We start from the raw sequence: 18,647 nt of genomic DNA on the forward strand, positions 1-18,647 counted from the left end.
TTCTACACAGAATTCCGAAACGAAATTTTTAATATATATGCATAGGTATGTATGTACATATACAATTTTGAAATACAAAATTTCTAACTCCAAACTCCATAATTCTCAAAATTTTCTTCTCAACGATCCTAATGTATTCAATGTTCAACCGTTTATAGTTTTAAGTTTCTCCATTAATCGTTAAAATTTAATTCATCTGGTGGGCATCGGTAGAAAGAGCACGATCAGCCGCTCAAAACATATTGTACTTACGTATGTATGTATGTATGTATGTGTCTACATCAGTGCTCTTGACCGCACTCACTCTAATGTAAGTACAAATAGTGCGAACGGAAGGCTTTTGATTATTTTGCAATCCTGTTAAGCTGATTTTATGACGCTCCACACAAACTATTGTACTTGCACTTGGCTAATCATCTGCGCCCGACATCATAAAAGTCCAAAAAGTCCCATACAAACATACATGCGTATGCATATTTCATAGTAGAAGAGAAGGAGGTAAAAAGAGTGGAGCACACAAACACTAACAACGAACTGAGAAGAAGTGAATGTAATAAACAACCACTACAATAGTATTCACTAGGTAATCATCGATCGCTATCGACTCCCTCTAAATATTATAGCAACTGCATGGCGTATAAAACTAAACCGAAGCGTTGACAATACTCAATAAGCGCAGAGTATTCGTCAACTCAACATCAGGAAAGGAAGCAGTGACATATAAAGATTAAGAAATCGATCAAAAACCAACAAAAATCTGGTTCTGTCTTTCTCCCGCGCACCGTTGCTTGAATGCGGATTTAAAGGAAAGCAAAAGTGATTTGCAAAAAAAAAAACATGGCGGAAGAAAAAATAAAAAGTGCCGAAAGTGAGCAAATGAAATCACTACCAAATGGTCAATTAAAGAGAGGTAAGACCAAATTTTCGTAAAACAAAATTAAGTTTGAACAAAAATCGAAAGTAATGCAATTGGAAGAATTAAGGTGTTGTAGGGAAAAGCGCTTAAAACATTTCGTGTCGTATGTTATTCTTTTTAAACTGACGCTTGTGAAACTTTTGTGAAAAAAAATAATTAAAACAAAATCACCATGCATCACATTTGTATGAGAATATATAAGGAAGCAGAATAGGTAGTCAAGCCCCACGTTGATAAAAAAAGTTTCGCAACTGCTAAATTATGTTCGTAAGTCATCCAATAAAACTAAAGATAAGTGAAACATTTACAACCTTCAATAAAAACAAAATTTGATGTATTTTTATTTAATAAAAATTAAATGAGAACAATTCGGTACAAAGCGCGGAAAACTCAACTTTATTCATGTGCAGTATTGTGTAAAGCTAAAGCATCTTTTTTTTCATAACCAAAAAATTAGTTATTTCCATTAATGCAATTAAAACGCAGTGAGTATTAAAAACTTAGTGCAAAGCAAAGTGATCGTGATTGTTGTTGTACAGCATAAACAGTCACCATACATCCTTGGGAAATGCTGCTGGAATAGCAGTCCGTGGCCGGATACTCGTATAAATCCGGGTCGTTTCGGTAACGACGTGTGCTCGAGCGTGGCATTTCTGTAGAAGAATCACGTTCGACCCCCGCTATTCACATTAAAGTAGACAAATTGTTTTAACTTTTATTTGTGTTGTTAAACTATCACTAAATCAAGTTTCATTATAATGCTGGTTATTGAATAGCGAAAAATATGAAATCGATGAATGAGAAACGCACCGAGAAATAGTTATCAAACAGTAAAACTAATCATTGACGGATTCTTGAACATTTTAGAATTAATGTGCATTTTTTTTTTAATTTTGAAGTTGGCAATTGGAAGAAAACATTTGTGCTGTAGACTTTTCCAAGCGTAATTTTAAACGTGCGCTAGCCTGTCGCCGAGCTCTGCAGGAGATGGCTAAATAAAGCAGACTTATCTCTCAGTCACACTGATGTGTGAAGTGTGCGACAAATCAAAGCAAAGTATGAGTAAGCATAATTGCATACTGTTAACACAGTAATTCCAATTTCGAAATAGAAAAATATTTTATAAAGTTTGCATATTCTAAGTGCGATCTAGCCAAGGAAAATAAAGTGAGGAAATTTAAAGCTATGACAACCGCAAACTCAAATGCTACATAGTCGTGCATATGTTTCTAATTCGGTGAGATGCTCTACTATAAAACGGCTGAAGAGTTCGAAATTTAGTTTTTTTTTTATTGTGCAAATTGTTAGAAAAATCCAAGTTGTGTTGTAAATCACGTTGATTTGTTCGTTGATCGATTGCACCGCATCGAGGGTGCTCGAGATCAAAATTCAATCAAGAATTTTGTCTCCCCATAAAAACTCAAATATCATTTTAAAGCGAAAATTCCCAGCATTTATTTGAGTATAATTTAAAAGAAGTATAATCAAATTCTACCATGAAATTGAGTATATCATTTAGGTATCGTATATAAAATTTATTTTATTTATATTTAAAATTTAGGTATCATATTAAATGAAAAAATCCAGGCTTTTACTTCAGCACATTTTCTTATTTTTAAATTATTCATGTGCTATTATATTAATGTTAAGTTTACAGGAAGTACTCTTATATTTCAGTTTTTGTTTCTTCTTACCAATTATGTTATTATAAGAATATAAAGTTATTGTTCGCCGATGTATGTACATACATATACCAGACTGAATCGCCTTGATTGTACAAAAAACTATGAAATTAATAATAAATCTAAAAAATTAATAATGTCGAAATTTGAAAAAAAAATTTATGAAGGTTAGAAAACTTTTTCTTACCAAAGGTTAGGTTAGATGCATCTGACTGATCTGAATAGATCTCACATAGACCAACAGGGTCCGTAGAATTACCATTGTTGCTGAGTTCGTGTTAAACATAGTTCGTGATAAATGTTTTGGCAAGTTTTAATAAACACTTTAAATTTTTGTCAGCAATAGCCTTGAGAGAAGGAAAGTATACCGATCCCAGGCAGTTGTAACGAGAGCAGGGCAGTGGCAAATGAGGTGCTCTAACGTAGCCCTTTCTTCTTCGCACAAGGTACATGCGTCGTTCCCGTCTCAACTCCCAGTTAAGCTGCGTGATATAGAGTGAGCCAATGTCCCGTCAATACTCCAACCAATATTTTACATTCCTTCCTTGGGAGTGATAAAATAAAGTTGGTTGTTTTCGTGTTGCAAGTTTCTAGCATTATTTTAGCAACCCGAGACTTCCGAGTTAGTTGCAATACATTGTGGCCTGTCTATTCTCGCAGAGCTCTACAGTATTACACGCTTTCCGAGCTAGTCATTACAACCATTATTGCTTTAATAGCAGCTTGACTATCGATGAAAATCTTTGAGCGAGTGTCGAGGGAAGTAAATTCCAACACTAATTCAGGTACTTTGGTTACAGCATAGATCCAGCGTGAAATATGCTGCAGTGATTAAGAAGCCTGAAAGACTGTCTGGAGCTCAAACTGCGGCAAAAGACAGCCGCTCCTACTCCTTCCGCGATTTTTGATCCAGCTGTAAACAAATTGTACGCGTGGATATCGGGTTCTAAACCTTTCTGCCAGTCTACCAAGCCTCTTGCCGTAGTTTACATGTGGAATAACGTAGTCTGACCTTCCGTTTATGTCCTGTTTGTTACTGTGACCACTTTGTGAGAATTGTCCAGTCATTCTCAGTCTTAGTGCGGATCTTTTGGCTGAGTTTCTTCCTCCTAATTTCATTAGATGCCAGGCAAGAAGTCTTTCTATTGCCACTATTGGAATTTTGCTCATAGCGCCGGTTACGCATATTCCTGCAATCTTTTGCAATTTTTTATCAAAACGTTTTTTCAATTTTTTATTTATTTTGTTTTTTTCACAAGGTACGGAGAAAATCGTACAGAAAACATTTGGTATGTGCCTCTTAAACCGATAAACAAAAATCAAAAAATCACATAAAAAAATAAAAAAATTGAACCTATCACTCAAAATAAAACGGAAGCACAGCTTAATTATTTTTCTTTTCTTGTTTTTCTTCTTCTTAATTGGCGCAATAACCGCTTACGCGATTTTGGCCGAGTTTAACAAGGCACGCCAGTCGTTTCTTTCTCGTGCTAACCGGCGCCAATTGGAAACACCAAGTGAAGCCAAGTCCTTCTCCACCTGATCTTTCCAACGCAGAGGAGGCCTTCCTCGTCCTCTGCTACCACCAGCCGGTACCGCATCGAATACTTTCAAAGCCGGAACGTTTGTATCCATTCGGTCAACATTACCCAGCCAACGTAGCCGCTGGATCTTTATTCGCTGCGCTATGTCTATGTCGTCGTAAAGTTCATACAGCTCATCGTTCCATCGCCTGCGATATTCGCCGTTGCCAACGTGCAAAGGTCCAAAAATCTTACGCAGAATCTTTCTCTCAAACACTCCAAGCGTCGCTTCATCGGATGTTGTCATCGTCTTGTTTTTAATAGTCATTATTTTTATATGAAAGTATCGTACAAAAATAACTTTCGTGCTCTTGTTATATGGAGAAAAGGCGCAAAGCGTCAAGGAAAAAAATTAGTTCAAACTTGGACTTTAATATACTAAAATCTAATAAGCTGCATATATGGATGCAGTTACCAAAAACCACGGAACGGGTATGGAAAGTTTGTAGAATTTTTCTAGTTTTTGTATAAAATGTGCTATCGTTTGTTGTGAGCTGTGTATCTCGCAACTACACCTAATTCGCTTTTTACACGAATTTGATTTAACTCGAGTTAAACAGAAACAAAAATTCTTTTTTTACTCCAATCATTTTGTCTTAACACGATTTTCAATATTTTATGAGTTTTTCTTGAATCTGAGAGATGAGATTTTTCGACGCATGTACGAAGCGTTTAAATTAATCTCTGCAAAAGTCTCTGAAACTAGATTTTGCTATCGCCGTTTAATAATTTATTTTTTATAATATATTTAGTGAATGGAAATGTGTAAGCACGAAATAAATTCTAAAGATAACTCTAAAAAGAATTTCGTAATACTGTTTTCACCTAACTTTCGTTTAAAACGAATTTTATGGGAACGATCTATCGTGTAAAGAAAGAATTGAGGGAAAGGGAGGTGTACTCAATATTTCCTCTCACATTTATTTTCTCCTAATTAATGCTACCTTCACCAAATTTCATCAAAATTTTTTAAATGGATGCAATTGACGTATTTTGCACCATACGTACTTTAGTTTATGTGATTGCAAAATGTAAAGGCACCTAAGTTCCTAATCTCGTTGACTGTTTTAAAGTTCAACCAGCAATTTGATAAGTATTCAGAGAAGGGTTGCGCGCATTAGAAAAATCAATTTAATACGATTTATAGCGATAACACCAGCAAAAACAGTAAAATGTTATTGTATTAGTAACATACCTTTATAGATTCTTATACGAGTACATATGTAAAGGTGTAATATACCTATTTACATTTATATCAGTATACATATACCCATTTTTTCATTCAAGCCTTTAATTTCACAATGAGAGGTACAGCGAATTGTATTTTCATAACCTTATTTTATTTTGAAAAAGTTATCGTTTTGCTCAGCACTGTACATACATATGTACAAAAAGAAAATTAAATTAATGAAATGTACATAAATTTGCACTCGACAATGAGCGACCTCATCAAAGTGTAACGACATCCATAATAAACTGTCGAGAACAGATAATTTGAAGTTTTTTATGAAAAACAAACCGACAATTCCTTACTTTGTAATATTTTACAATTTTACAAATTTTCAAGTAAAACAAAAACGATGTTTTGCATTCATCACTTTTCCTTCCGTCCACATACTATACCTATGTGTGTGTGAGTGGAGTGTACTGCCAGCTAATTCACATCCAACAGTCGCTTAACAACATTAGGGGTGATCTCGACTCGTTGTGCACAAAGAAAAAACATAAAAACCAGACTTGCGGCACTTATACGAGTATATGTACTATGTACTAATATATAATCTGTTTTCCCCCATTTAAAAACATACACCGGGAACTTCAAACATTCCGCCAAGTGGCGGCCGCTATTATAAACAACTTTTTTCTTCATTTTGGTATTTCATGCATGAGCATAATAGGAATGCAAATATTTCAACACGTGAAACAACATCTGCATCATCATTAATTCATGCATTATCCAGCGCCTGTTTATAAATGTAAAGTTCACAAATGTTTCGCAAATGTTAGGTTAGGTTAGACTTAATTGGATAATTTAAGTAGGCAGCTAATATCTTGTTCTGCCATATTTACTAATGCTGAAAATTATGCAGAACCTAAGCAGTTTATTCGTGTTTTGGTAAGTATAAGACATCGGCAGAGTAGGTGCTTGAGAGCTCCTCTCGCGTTGACTTCGATACATATTGTGCATGTATCGTTCTGCACTAGCTTCAGTTTGACCGCATGGACTATCGAGTGAGACAGTGTCCCGTCAATATCCCCACTACAAGTTTACACTCTTTCCTGGGAAGAGATAAAAGTTAGTAGACCTGACATTGTGCACGCATAGCATGATTTTCGCGATCCTGTATGAGTTGGTTCTTTCCTATCTTGAATTCGCTTCCTGAATTATTGCTGCATCTATATCGAGTAGTTGTTTGCAGAAAAGTGGTTGTACACCGGCGAGCTAGCTACTGGAAGAACCTGGAACCTGGAACCCAGTAGATTGTGGCTTGTTTCTCAGTTCCTATCTCATCCATCCCGTTCCGGCATTGTCGTACGCAGGGTGCGTATGTCATTTCAGCTGCTATTGCCTTGATGGTTGCTTGCCGGTCAATGTAAACGTTTATTTGAGAGTTCGGAGGAGTGTTCTCTATGGCTAAGTCTGCTGCTTTCGTTGCCGCGTAGATCTCGGCTTGGAACACACTGCAGTAGTCCCGTAATTGAAGTTCCGAACAGAACACTACAGCTCCAACACCCTCTTCGTTTTGGAACCGACTGCGTTTATGTGTAGTGCGTTGAAAGTTGATCCTTCCGCCTTCCATCCTTTACTAATCCTACCTAAGGCTCCCTGTTGCAATAAACTTGAGGAATAACGTAGTCTGAACTAGCGTTTAAGCCTCTGCATATTCGGTTGCGTCCATAAGGCCTTTGAACTGTTGTACTGATGTGAAAAGCCTAACCGCAGACGTCTTTGCAGAACTTTTTGCTACTAAGTCTATTGGGTGAGGGTCAATTATCCTATTCAGCACTGCTGTAGGAGTGGTGCGCATTGCACCCGTTACACGCAGCTCTGCAACTCTTTGTACTTTCTCCAATTTTTTAGCGTATGTCTTCTTGTTCAAACTTGTCCACCATACTAGAATGCCATAGAGCAGTATTGGTCGTGGAGTTAAGCCCGATGTCTTACCCACCATTTTTCTGCAGGCGTATAAGGTATTGAGTTCTTTCTTCATTCGTTCTTCCACATTGAGCTTCCACGTTAGTTTGATATCCAACATTACTCCTACTCCAACATTACCTTAGTATATGTCATAACCTATGGGTCCAGTTCGGAATCTTGTACTTCCTGGTGAACAGTACTAAGTCCGTCTTATCAGCATTTACTTTTAGTCACGCTTCAACTGTCCACTTGCTGGTTTCCGCGGTCCGCGCACTCGTGTACCTCAAACTATAAACTCAGTTATCTCGAAACAACTTTTTTTCGGCCTGGTGTTGTCAAAAAAAAAAACTATTCAACCAAATCGTCTGATATTTTAATATGTTGTTCACAACATCAATGGCTCTCGCCCGTACTTGAATCATATTTTTATTTCCATTATTTCGTATTTTTTTGATTAAAAAACTGAAAAAACCCCGATTTTTAGAGTGTCAAATTCAAAACCGTGCCACTTTTTCATATTATTATTATTTTGTTCTAGTACGGGACATAGCTACAGTCATAGGTAGGTAGGTAGGTAAGATGGCAAGAGTACCCCAGATACACTACAAGTAGCACTTACGTGCCGTTTTGATACCATAATGTGGACCACTACCTGTGAAAGGATTTAGGGAGCAGAGAAAACCGTCTACAGCCATCCAGTGCTGTTGATGTAGCGGAGGAGAGATAAGGGATCTAGGCTGGATAATTTCTTCAAGTCATCCGCAAAGGGCGCGCTAAGCAATTTCAAGCGCCTAGCCGCCAGAGCCGGACATTTTCAGAGAAAGTGTTGCACAGTCTCTTTCTCTGCAGGATCCCCACAGCTTCTGCAATAGGGGTTGTACGGAATTCCAAGCTTCTCCGCATGAGTGCCGATCACCCAGTGACCAAAGAATACCGCAATGAGCTTGGAAATTGAATGGCGGGGGACTCCCATCGCCTTAAGCGTTCTGTTTCTATCGTATTGAGGCCATAGTGTTTTTGAAATAGCACACAATGAGACGGACCTCCATCTGTCTTGCGCTTTTTTTAGAAAGAAATTGTGTAGTTTCCCTTTAACAACGGCCAAGGGGATACCGATGTCTGAGAAGGGGACAGCTGGAACCGGTTCTGCCGACCCCTTCCTGGCAAGCTGATCGACAATTTCATTTCCCTCTATATTCCTGTGCCCAGGAACCCAGATGAGGGAAATGTTTCCTGCACGTTCAAGGCGTTTGAGTTCCTTCTTAGAGGAGTTCACGAGAAGAGAGCTGCAATACGGCGACGACAGTGCCTTCATTGCAGCTTGGCTATCAGAAAAAATATGAATGTCTCCCTCCCAACAGCGATCCCGAAGCATTTTGCATGCCTGCAGGATCGCGAAGACCTCTGCTTGAAAAACGCTGCTTGTTTCCGGCAGTTTAAAGGAGACCGAAATGCTTGCTGATTTAGAGTAAGCCTCCCACTCCAGACTCCGTTTTGGATCCGTCAGTGAAAACAGAGGCATCTATATCCGTACCGACTCTCCTCTCTTTCCAATCTTGCCTGCTCGGAAAGATAACCCTAGCACAACCCTCAAAGCACAGTTTACGGATGGAGAGGTCGGTGCGAGTAACAGAGAAGGAAGGGGTCAATCTCCCTCAGCCTAATAGCACTCTGAGCAGCAATGGATTTAACCTGCAGATTCACAGGAATTAAGTGAAGAATAACGTTGAGCGCAGCAGTGGGACATGTTTTTTTTTTTTTTTTAAGTTGTTTATTTATTTGGTATTAATAATGTTATGTACTAAAATAAACAATAGTTTTAAGTATATAATATGATTATACAATGACTCTAGACGAGTTCTCAAGTACCTGACGAGCTTCTTATAGATATACCTTCTGCTCAAATATGAACGAGACGTTATCAATAAAACGGTCCGCGGATGACATATGGCAAAAATAAATTTTTTGTTTTTTGGTAGGACTGTTATAAGCTTACATGGCAAATTTCAGCGTGATATGTCACATAGTTTGTTTTCTGTGCTACTGTAAGCAAGTCAAGCTCGAGTGTGTTCTTCGAATTCTCTTTCATGACTTCAATTGTCTCAAAATGTTTTCCACGGAGCGGCAACTTGAGCCTGGGAAACAGGAACAAGTCACTTGGAGCCATATCAGGCGAATACGGTGCTTGCGGAACGATATTAACATTATTTTTGTTCAAATAATCGCGAACAAGACGTGATGTGTGAGCTGGTGCATTATCGTGATGCAAGAACCATGACTTGTTGTCCTATAATTCCTTCCTTTTAAGACGAATGCTCTCGCGCAAACGCTTTAAAACGTCTAAATAATATTCAGCGTTAACCGATTTTGCGATTTGTGCGATTTTCAAGCACAATTTCCTTTACTTTTCCGATGTTTTCGTCGTTTACTGATGTTGCTGGATGACGTTCATGAGGCAAGTTTTCAACCGATGTACGGCCCTCTTGGAACGATTTGTACCACTGGAAAACACGTGCACGCGATAGAGCAGAGTCTCCATAGGTTGTCTGCAACATTTGTAAGGCGTCTGAAGCCGAAATTTTGTTGGAATAACAAAATTTCAAACAAATTCTTTGTTCAACTTGAATTTCCATCGTTAAATTCGAAAAACACACTCGAGCTTGACTTGTTTACATTAGCATAGAAAACAAACTATGTGTTATATCACGCTGAAATTTGCCATGTAAGCGTATAACAGTCCTACCAAAAAACAAAAAAATTATTTTTGCCATATGTCATCCGCGGACCGTTTTATTGATAACGTCTCGTTCATATTTGAGCAGAAGGTATATAGTAACATTTTATTAATTGATGGTATTTTAGATGTGTCTGCTTTAATTTGAAGCTTTTATAATATTTTATGATTATATTGCAGAGAAAAAAACCTGTAAAAACAGTGCATGCTTAGCTTTTTTAATAGAAGATAAAATGGTGCAGTGGGACATGTTCTACAGGCACCAGTGATGCCCACACATGCAGTTCTCTGCTCTCTCTCTAATTTAGTGGTGTTGTAGCCCTTCTGAAGAGCTACCCACCAAACTAAGCAACCGTATGTCAAAATTGGCAGAACCACTAAGTTCGACACGTGGCTCGAGACCCCATTTTTTGTCGAACATAGATTTACAGAAGTAGAAGGCTATATTGGCCTTCTTAACTCGATTTTCTATGTGCAGCTTCCAGTGGAGCTTGGGGTCAAGTATTACACCAAGATACTTGACTTCCGATGGAAGAGTAAGACACTGGTTGTTAAGTCTAGGAAGCTTAAAAGGTGGAGGCTTGTGCTTTCTGGTGAATAGCATCAACTCCGTTTTGCCAGAGTTGACTCTGAGACTGCAACTGGGAGCCCATCTGCTGAGTGTAGCCAGTGCACCTTCCAGTCATACTGCACCTTCCTTTCCTACAGTCATACTGATTAATAATTTTTTCGGTTTTTGTGTTTCAAATAAATAGAAATGGACAACACCGTCCAGGTCCAATTTTTCGGGAAGTTGAACTTCACCACCATTTTTAAAATTAAAACAAAAAAAAATTCATTTTTGTATGTAAAATAAATTAAATAAAACGCCTAAAAAATTTAAATATCATTTTTCATTTTTTTTATTGTACAAAACAATTCCTGAAAATACCCTAAATTTTTGAGCTCTAGACCACTGGGACCCCTTAAGAAATAAATATTAAGGAGAATGAAGAAATTATATAAAATAAAGTATAAAATTTATTATGAACATTTTCGAGAATGAGCCTACCAGAAGGGAACCGTAAAATCACCGCTTGCTAATGCATTCGAATGATCCCATAACCACCACACATTTTTTTACCGCCTAGTCCGACTTTTTATTTGGGAACACCATAACACACAACTGATTTCTCCAAACACAAAACTGTCCAAGATTTTTTTTCAAGTGGCAAATCGCTCCAAATGTCGTGATATTTGTTAAACGTGTAGGCCTCACCTAATAAATACGTATGCAAAGTATTTCCAAAGTTGACAGAGAATTTTTAAAATATGAATGGAAGAACTGGAAAATGTAATAGCATTCGAAAGGGTCGAAGCGAAATTATGGGGGCTAAAGTTGTGGTATATTTGTGTGAAGTAGAGGTAATAATTGGTTTTCAGCTCTGTAAAACTTTTGTCGAAATATTCCAATTGGACAAGTTTGGTCCACCGAAATCCGTAATCACCGCAAAAATTTCAGCAAATCTGAGCGCAGATTTGCCAAAAGATCAAATAAAGTATTCAATGAAATTTTTTAAACTCAGATTTATGACCATTAAATAGCTGAATACCTTTCGATTATGTATGTTATTCACAATTCTAGGGACTGACGTAGTTTTTAAAGTTTTTTTTCAATTCGAAATGAACCATAGAAAAATTGTTACTTTATGGATACCTGAAAGATGCCAAATAAAAATGTAACCCTTTCTATTCTAAGCATAATAAAATCTCACAAATCTTATACAATACAAAGAAACAAAAATATTTTGTCTGAATTTATTTATGTCAAACCTTTACTCATTTTACAGATCCCACAAATTTGAATAACAATTTCGTCGAACCCAACTACCTAAACAAGCGATTACAGAGTTTGCAAAATGTTTTGCTTGAAGATTTCAAAAAACGTTTAGATGAAGAGTTTGAAGGTGTCGTACAAGAGCTGCGCAAACATGAACTTCAATTGAACGAATTCAAAGGATTCGCCAAGCCACAGAACGGTAGCACATGGAGCAATCGCATCTTAGCCACAGAAGCGTCTAATCATTCCCCAACTGATTCAAAAACAATTCTCTCCAGCAAAACGGAAAACTCAAGTGCAGAAAACAAACAGCCGGGCAAACATAAAAAACAACCACGACCTCTGCCTGAAAAAGTGTTCGTTGTGCGCGAATCGTATCTCACGGCGTTGCTGGATGTCGACCACATGCGCACAATTTATCACATTTTTGGCGCAATGTTGTTGATTTTACTTTTACATAGCATATCATACGATTATTTTACAGAGGGAAGGTCAGTATTTTCATGATAAGGCGAGCTGAAGATTTATTAATATTTCTTGCTTTTTTACAGAGTGTACATTGGTTTGGGTACCTTCAAGTCAAGTTTGGCGAAAATTCAATTTGTATTTGGAATCTGGTTGTTGGAACATGCTGTTGTATTCCTACTTTATTATGCCTTCAAAATGTGGGCTAACGTGCGGGTCAAACTGGCAAGACAACGTGAGTAAAAAACCGTCCAGTATGCTCTAAGTGAAAACGACGTTGAATATAAAGAGTCAGTGCAGAGCACTATTTTTCAAAGTAATTCATATATGTTAAGTTGACTCAATTTAAGCAGGGTATTATACAAAATACTTCACATATGGAAATGTAAAAAAAACGTTCATGCTTTGAAAACTCGCGCTAACAACTCCAAGCGTCATTTTCTCGACATTGCGCTAAAATATATTAAAGATTAAATCGCAAAGTAGCGAGCTTAGCATCACATGATTTTACCTTGTCCACAATGATTTGTTGCACTTCATCATCGCTGTCAGTTGAAGAACATTTCATTAGCAATTATATTGTTGTGGCAAACACAGCTTTCTTCATATTTCCCTTACTTCCGTCCATGCATGTATGTACATATTATATAAACTCGTTTATATATATCTATTGCCAAATTAGTTCATAACCAAAGAGTAAAAGCATAAGGGGTGACGGGTAGTCAGAGGCCCAAAATTTTGATGATTTTTTTTTTTTTTGCTAGTCAACTGCTTTATGTTACAAAAATAAAAACATGGCATTGATACATCATGTTTTAACTTGACTTTAGCAAAATTTCAAACAAAAAAAGTTAATAATTGTAAAAGTTATCACTGTTTTTGTGGAGCCCGTTTCTCCAGAAGTCCCTTGCGGTGATCATCACAAGTTCTTGGAGATTCATTTAAAATCAATCAGACAAGACAAATTAGTTTTATTAATAGATAATCTTGTGCATGATTGGAGTTTTTTTTTTTCAAAATTAACAATATGGCGGCCTCAGGAAATATTTTTCAGATTTTCGAGCAAAAAACCGACAATTAGTTGTTTAAAAAAAATCCTTCGATCAGGCATAAGTTTTTTATGTTTTTCAAAAGCAGTACACATTTTATTGAAATCTCGATTTTTAAGTTACAGTGATCACCAGTTCAAAAAACATAGTTTTGAGAAAAACGCATTTAAAGTTTTGCTATCGATTTATATAGAGTTACACGAATTATTTATCTATTCCTGGACTATATAATGTTCTTCTGCCGTCATAGCAGCTTTCAAAATATCGATTTGCTGTTGCCTACGTAGCATTCTACCTTCTCGAGTGTTATCGTTAGCGCGCTTATCTGCCACTTTCATACGTGCAGCATCCAGCTACTTGCTCTCGAACGCTCCGGAGCGCTCGAGCGCCCTTTGTTAGCTGTTGAATAACTCGAAAAGTATTTGTCGGATTCACTTCAAATTTTCACACAAAATTTTTAAGATACTGTACTTTTAGAAAATGCGCAACAAAAACCTAATTTTTTCACAATTCTGTCTACCCCTAACCCCATAAAACACAAAAGATTCCTTCGATTGCTTCGATGCTTTAGATTTGTCTTTCGGGAACTGCAGCAACGGTGACTGAAGGCCCATTCGTTTTTAATATGTGGCTTCAAATAAACTTTAAAATGATTATATTGACTTACATTCTTCAATTTCATTACTTTTTTTTAATTTAGAACTTTGACTCTGTCACAAATTTGAATTTTAATTTTACTTTGCAATCAGCGATTTTTCTGACTTACAAATTCTTAAAAGTAAAAATTTATCCAGTAAAAACTTGCAACTTCCCCTCAAAATGAAATGTTATTTTGCTCTCTTATTTTCCCCTACTTTGCAAGTTTTTTGGATACATGAACACCAAAACTTTATAGTTCGTAACAACTGTTACAAATTATTTGCTCCATGAACAGACTTTATGTTGAAAATTTGTTTTTAGTCAATTAAATTTAAGATGAATCCGCTTCTTCTATGAAATAATTCATTAATAAGATAGCTGCATAATGGCTAAACTTCGAAAAACACTTTTTTTTACCACTTTTGCCCAAGAGGTTTTAATTTTTTCCACTTTCTGCATCCTTCTTAATTCACCATTTTGTAAGGAAGTGTTAAAACGCGAATATTAAAAGTGAGCAAGCTTTTAATAAATAATAATTTGATTTAATTTAATAATTGAACAATGGCTATTGATTATAATAACCCCATCAATTCTCGTTACACCTACTTATTTTAAATTTCCCATAAAGAAAATATAGATCAGCTGTTTTGTCGCTGTTACCAATTTAGTAATATGTACCTATATGCACGCTTTCCCGTTGCCTTGCGATGGGATGTGTCTGTAGCTCTGTGCCGCTTCTGAGTGGCAGATATATATTAATAAGTCACTAGATTCAATAGGAGCACCAACAAGAGTATAATCGCCTAAGTCGACTTCAGAAAGAATCGAGTGTGTAGTATTGTCCCATATTCCACTAACTAAATCGTATGCATACATACAGTCACTGATTTAAGGAGGGGAGTACTATGTATAGGGGAGTACCCGTATAAGAAATAAAGACACAATTTTTTCAAATTTCTTTTTTTTTCAACATAGTTCCCTTTTACAATGATAGACTTCTTCCAACCCCTCGGTCATCTTTTTAACCGCTCCAAAAGTTAGGAACTTTTCAAAATACGCCTCTGTCTCGGCAATGATTTCCTCGTTTGAACTTTAATTTTTCCCGCGCCTATTTCTTCTTGTTAGGGAACAAGAAAAAGTCGCAGGGACTAAGATCTTGTGAAAACGGGGGATGCGACAGCACTTCATAACGCAATTTACGCAGTTTGGCGGCGACAACTCCGGATAAATGTTCTGGAACGAAATCATGGTGGAACACCACCTCCTTTTACGCCAAATACCACCGTATCTCCTTCATTTTTTTGTGAAAGCGGTCTAATAACTAACTGTAGTATTGTCCAGTGATCGTTTTTCCTTTTTCTAAAAAATCCATGAGGATAACGCCGTGCGCATCCCAAAATATCGACGACATGACCTTTTCCGCCGATGGAACTATCTTCGCCTTCTTTGGAGTAGATTCACCGGAATAAATCCATTGTTTTGATTGTTGCTTAGTTTCTGTTGTGTAATGATCAATCCAGGTTTCATGAACGGTGACAACTCGACGCAAAAATTCCTTAGGATCTCGCTTAAATTGCTCCAAACACTGCTTCGAAGTTAACAGCCGCATCCGCTCATTATCCGCCGTGAGCAATCGCGGCACCCATCAGACCAAAAAATTTTTCCACCGTCAACTTATCATGTAAAATATTAATTCCCGTTCCGGTCGACACACCTATGACCTCTGTTACTTCGCGCACTTTCGTTCGTCGATCAGCGAGAATCATGTCGCGGACTTTTTGATTGATTTCCTCATTTGCAGGGCGTCGTGGTCGCTCCTCATCAAAAATGGATGTTTGCCCACCTCTAAATTCGTTGAAACAATATTTAACTTTGGTCATAGACTGCCAAGCATCCCCATAGACAGCATCCAACTTTGCTTTTATCTCCTCGTATTTTTCCCATCCAAAAAGAATTACCGAGCGATAATGCTCTTTTTCCATCTTAGCGAAAATCACGAAACACTTCTTACTCGAATAGCTGCCAAATACAATCTAACCTATCAATCAGTCTGAAATTTGTTTTTCCGTCGTTTGATAGATGGCATCATACGATGCTAACACCAATTTCCCTCAGGAACGGCCTCTGTCATCATCCACGGGTACTTATTGAACCGTCCTCGTGTACCATAGAGTGCCCTATCTCGAAGTATGATTTTTGACTTTGCTGGTTATTGCTTGTGGTAGCAAAAATAAATTTTTGAGGGAAAATTTGTTAAAAACATTTGTATATTTCTCATTGTTAATTATTTATAATTAAATTACTGACATACATATATCGATTTTTTATCCACTTTCAGCTACACTACAAAGTTTCTGGTCACATTCCTGCCTAATAACATACATTAGTTCTCAGCTGGTCTTTGGTTATGTAGCCTCTGCGCTTTGTCTAAAACTGGAGTTAACATTTATAACCTCTTCCATTTTACTACTCGAGTCAACTAGACTGCTTATGAAGATGCATTCCTTTGTACGCACGAACGCTGCGCGTGTGCTTGCCGGAAAGCTGAAAGTTGACAGCAATTCAAGTGAATTGGAGGGCACCAAGAATAAACAGCAATCAACACTTGCCACACGTTTACCTGCATTCAGCTCCTATCTATACTTTCTGTTCGCACCTACACTCATCTACCGCGACAGCTATCCGCGCACTTCACACATCCGTTGGAAATTCGCACTGGCAAGATTTATGGAAATCGTTGGCATAGCATTCATCTACAGTTTCTTGTTTGAGCGTTACATTAAGGTTCAGTTCGAGAATATTGGACGTGACGAATTAACCACAGCCTCCCTAATTGTCAAGTTGCATAACATGTTTTTTATCAACAACATAATATTTTTATGCGGTTTCTATCTCATTCTCCATTCTTGGTTGAATTTTACTTCTGAATTATTGCGTTTCGGCGATCGTATGTTTTACAAGGACTGGTGGACCTCGCCGAACTATGACGCTTTCTTCCGTAATTGGAATGTTGTTGTACATGATTGGCTCTACGAGTATATCTACAAGGACACCTACAACTACATTTTTAAAAGCTCCAAGTTGCCTTCAACGCTAATGGTTTTCTATACATCAGCCATAGTGCACGAACATATAATTGGATTTGCCTTAAAACTTTTCTTCCCAGTCATGTTTTTTTTCTTTGGTGTACTCGCTATATGTATGGTTTTTATTACTCGCAAAACCTCCAAGAGACTTGGCAATTTTTTAGTATGGGGAACACTGATTTTCGGCAATGGCTTATTGTTTTCATTATACAGCATGGAACATTACGCGCGCCAAAATTGTCCTAGGACATATGAGGATTGGACGGACTATTTAGTGCCGACAGTGTGGACTTGTTACAGCAAATAATAGCACGATAAATCGTTGTATACTTACAAGCATGGCTTTAGAGGTTTAACTGTAGGAATAGAAAGTAGTATTTGTATCCATTTAATCATATCTCTATTTACTTATACATATAAAGGATCTTTCAAAAGAGACGCCTAGGCGTCAGTAGTGAATTATTCCAAGACGGTACTTCTCATTTATGTCAGCTTTGGCATTCGTCAAGTTGCAGATGCACAATTTATCATGATAGAACAAAGCGTTAACATTATTAAAACTTATATTGAAAACAATAGACCTTTGAAAACAACATATCGCAAAATTCGTGATACATTTGGTGGGAATAATCGTCCGAATGAGTCGACAATAAGTCGGTTTGTGAAAAAACTTCACAAAACTGGTTCGTTCTGTTGAGAATATTGCTACAGTAGCGCACAGTGTTGCTGAACAACCTTCTACATCACCATATCGACGTTCTCTAAAAGTAGGCATTCTTGAATCGACTGTTCGACGAATTTTACCTGTAGATGTGGTAATGGTGGACATTTAAATGATGAAATTTTTCACATACCATATAATTATTAAGAGCGGTATTTTGAACAAAAATAGTGAAAACTGAAAGAATTGAAACATATTTACGTGTTTTATTATAAAACAACATCTAGGCGCGTCTTTTGAAGGACCCTTTGTAATCGAACTCTGTGAAGAGATACTAATCAATGTTTTCTACTTAAGTGCTTTTACTCTTTAACATATCTTAAATAGATGGAGAGGTTAAATTTTATGACAGGTAAAACTCTTTGCGACCTGTGCCTTTTTACATTTTAAAAACTGTGTATTGCTAGATTATTTAACTGTAGTAAATTAAGAACTAATTCTATTGAACAATTAATTAAGGCTACATAATTTAAATGTCTGTCGAAAAAATAAAATAATAATAATAATAAATACTTTAATAACTTTAAATAAGGAGAATAAATAATAAACAATTTAAAAAACGCTGGAAAATAAAATATCTTGAATCGAAAATATTTTGAGGGATGCATCTAATTAATGTTGGATGCGCCAATTTTTCTAAAATCTTAAAAATGTCTTCAGTTATTGTCACATAACTTCAACTAAACAAAAGTTGTTAAAGTTATCATACAAACAAAATGCGTTAAAACCATCGAGTTTCTTTGGGCCCCAACTTGGATTTAAACGTCACGAAGAACTCAAAATTCAAGTTCGTAATCTAATTAAAGGCCAAATG

At 36.8% G+C, this 18,647-nt stretch overlaps 1 protein-coding gene across 1 annotated transcript; it reads left to right on the forward strand.

Annotated features, from left to right (window-relative positions):
* The first annotated feature begins 654 nt into the window (after positions 1–654).
* On the forward strand, positions 655–18,408 carry LOC128868539 (sterol O-acyltransferase 1). Its single transcript, XM_054110742.1, has 4 exons — positions 655–910; positions 11,884–12,364; positions 12,425–12,573; positions 16,365–18,408. Exons 1-4 carry the CDS (start codon positions 838–840, stop codon positions 17,417–17,419), a joined length of 1,758 nt encoding a protein of 585 aa, XP_053966717.1. The 5' UTR covers positions 655–837; the 3' UTR covers positions 17,420–18,408.
* The last annotated feature ends 239 nt before the right edge of the window (positions 18,409–18,647 follow it).

Source organism: Anastrepha ludens, chromosome 6 (genome assembly GCF_028408465.1).
Source record: "Anastrepha ludens isolate Willacy chromosome 6, idAnaLude1.1, whole genome shotgun sequence".
NCBI classification, from domain to species: domain Eukaryota; kingdom Metazoa; phylum Arthropoda; class Insecta; order Diptera; family Tephritidae; genus Anastrepha; species Anastrepha ludens.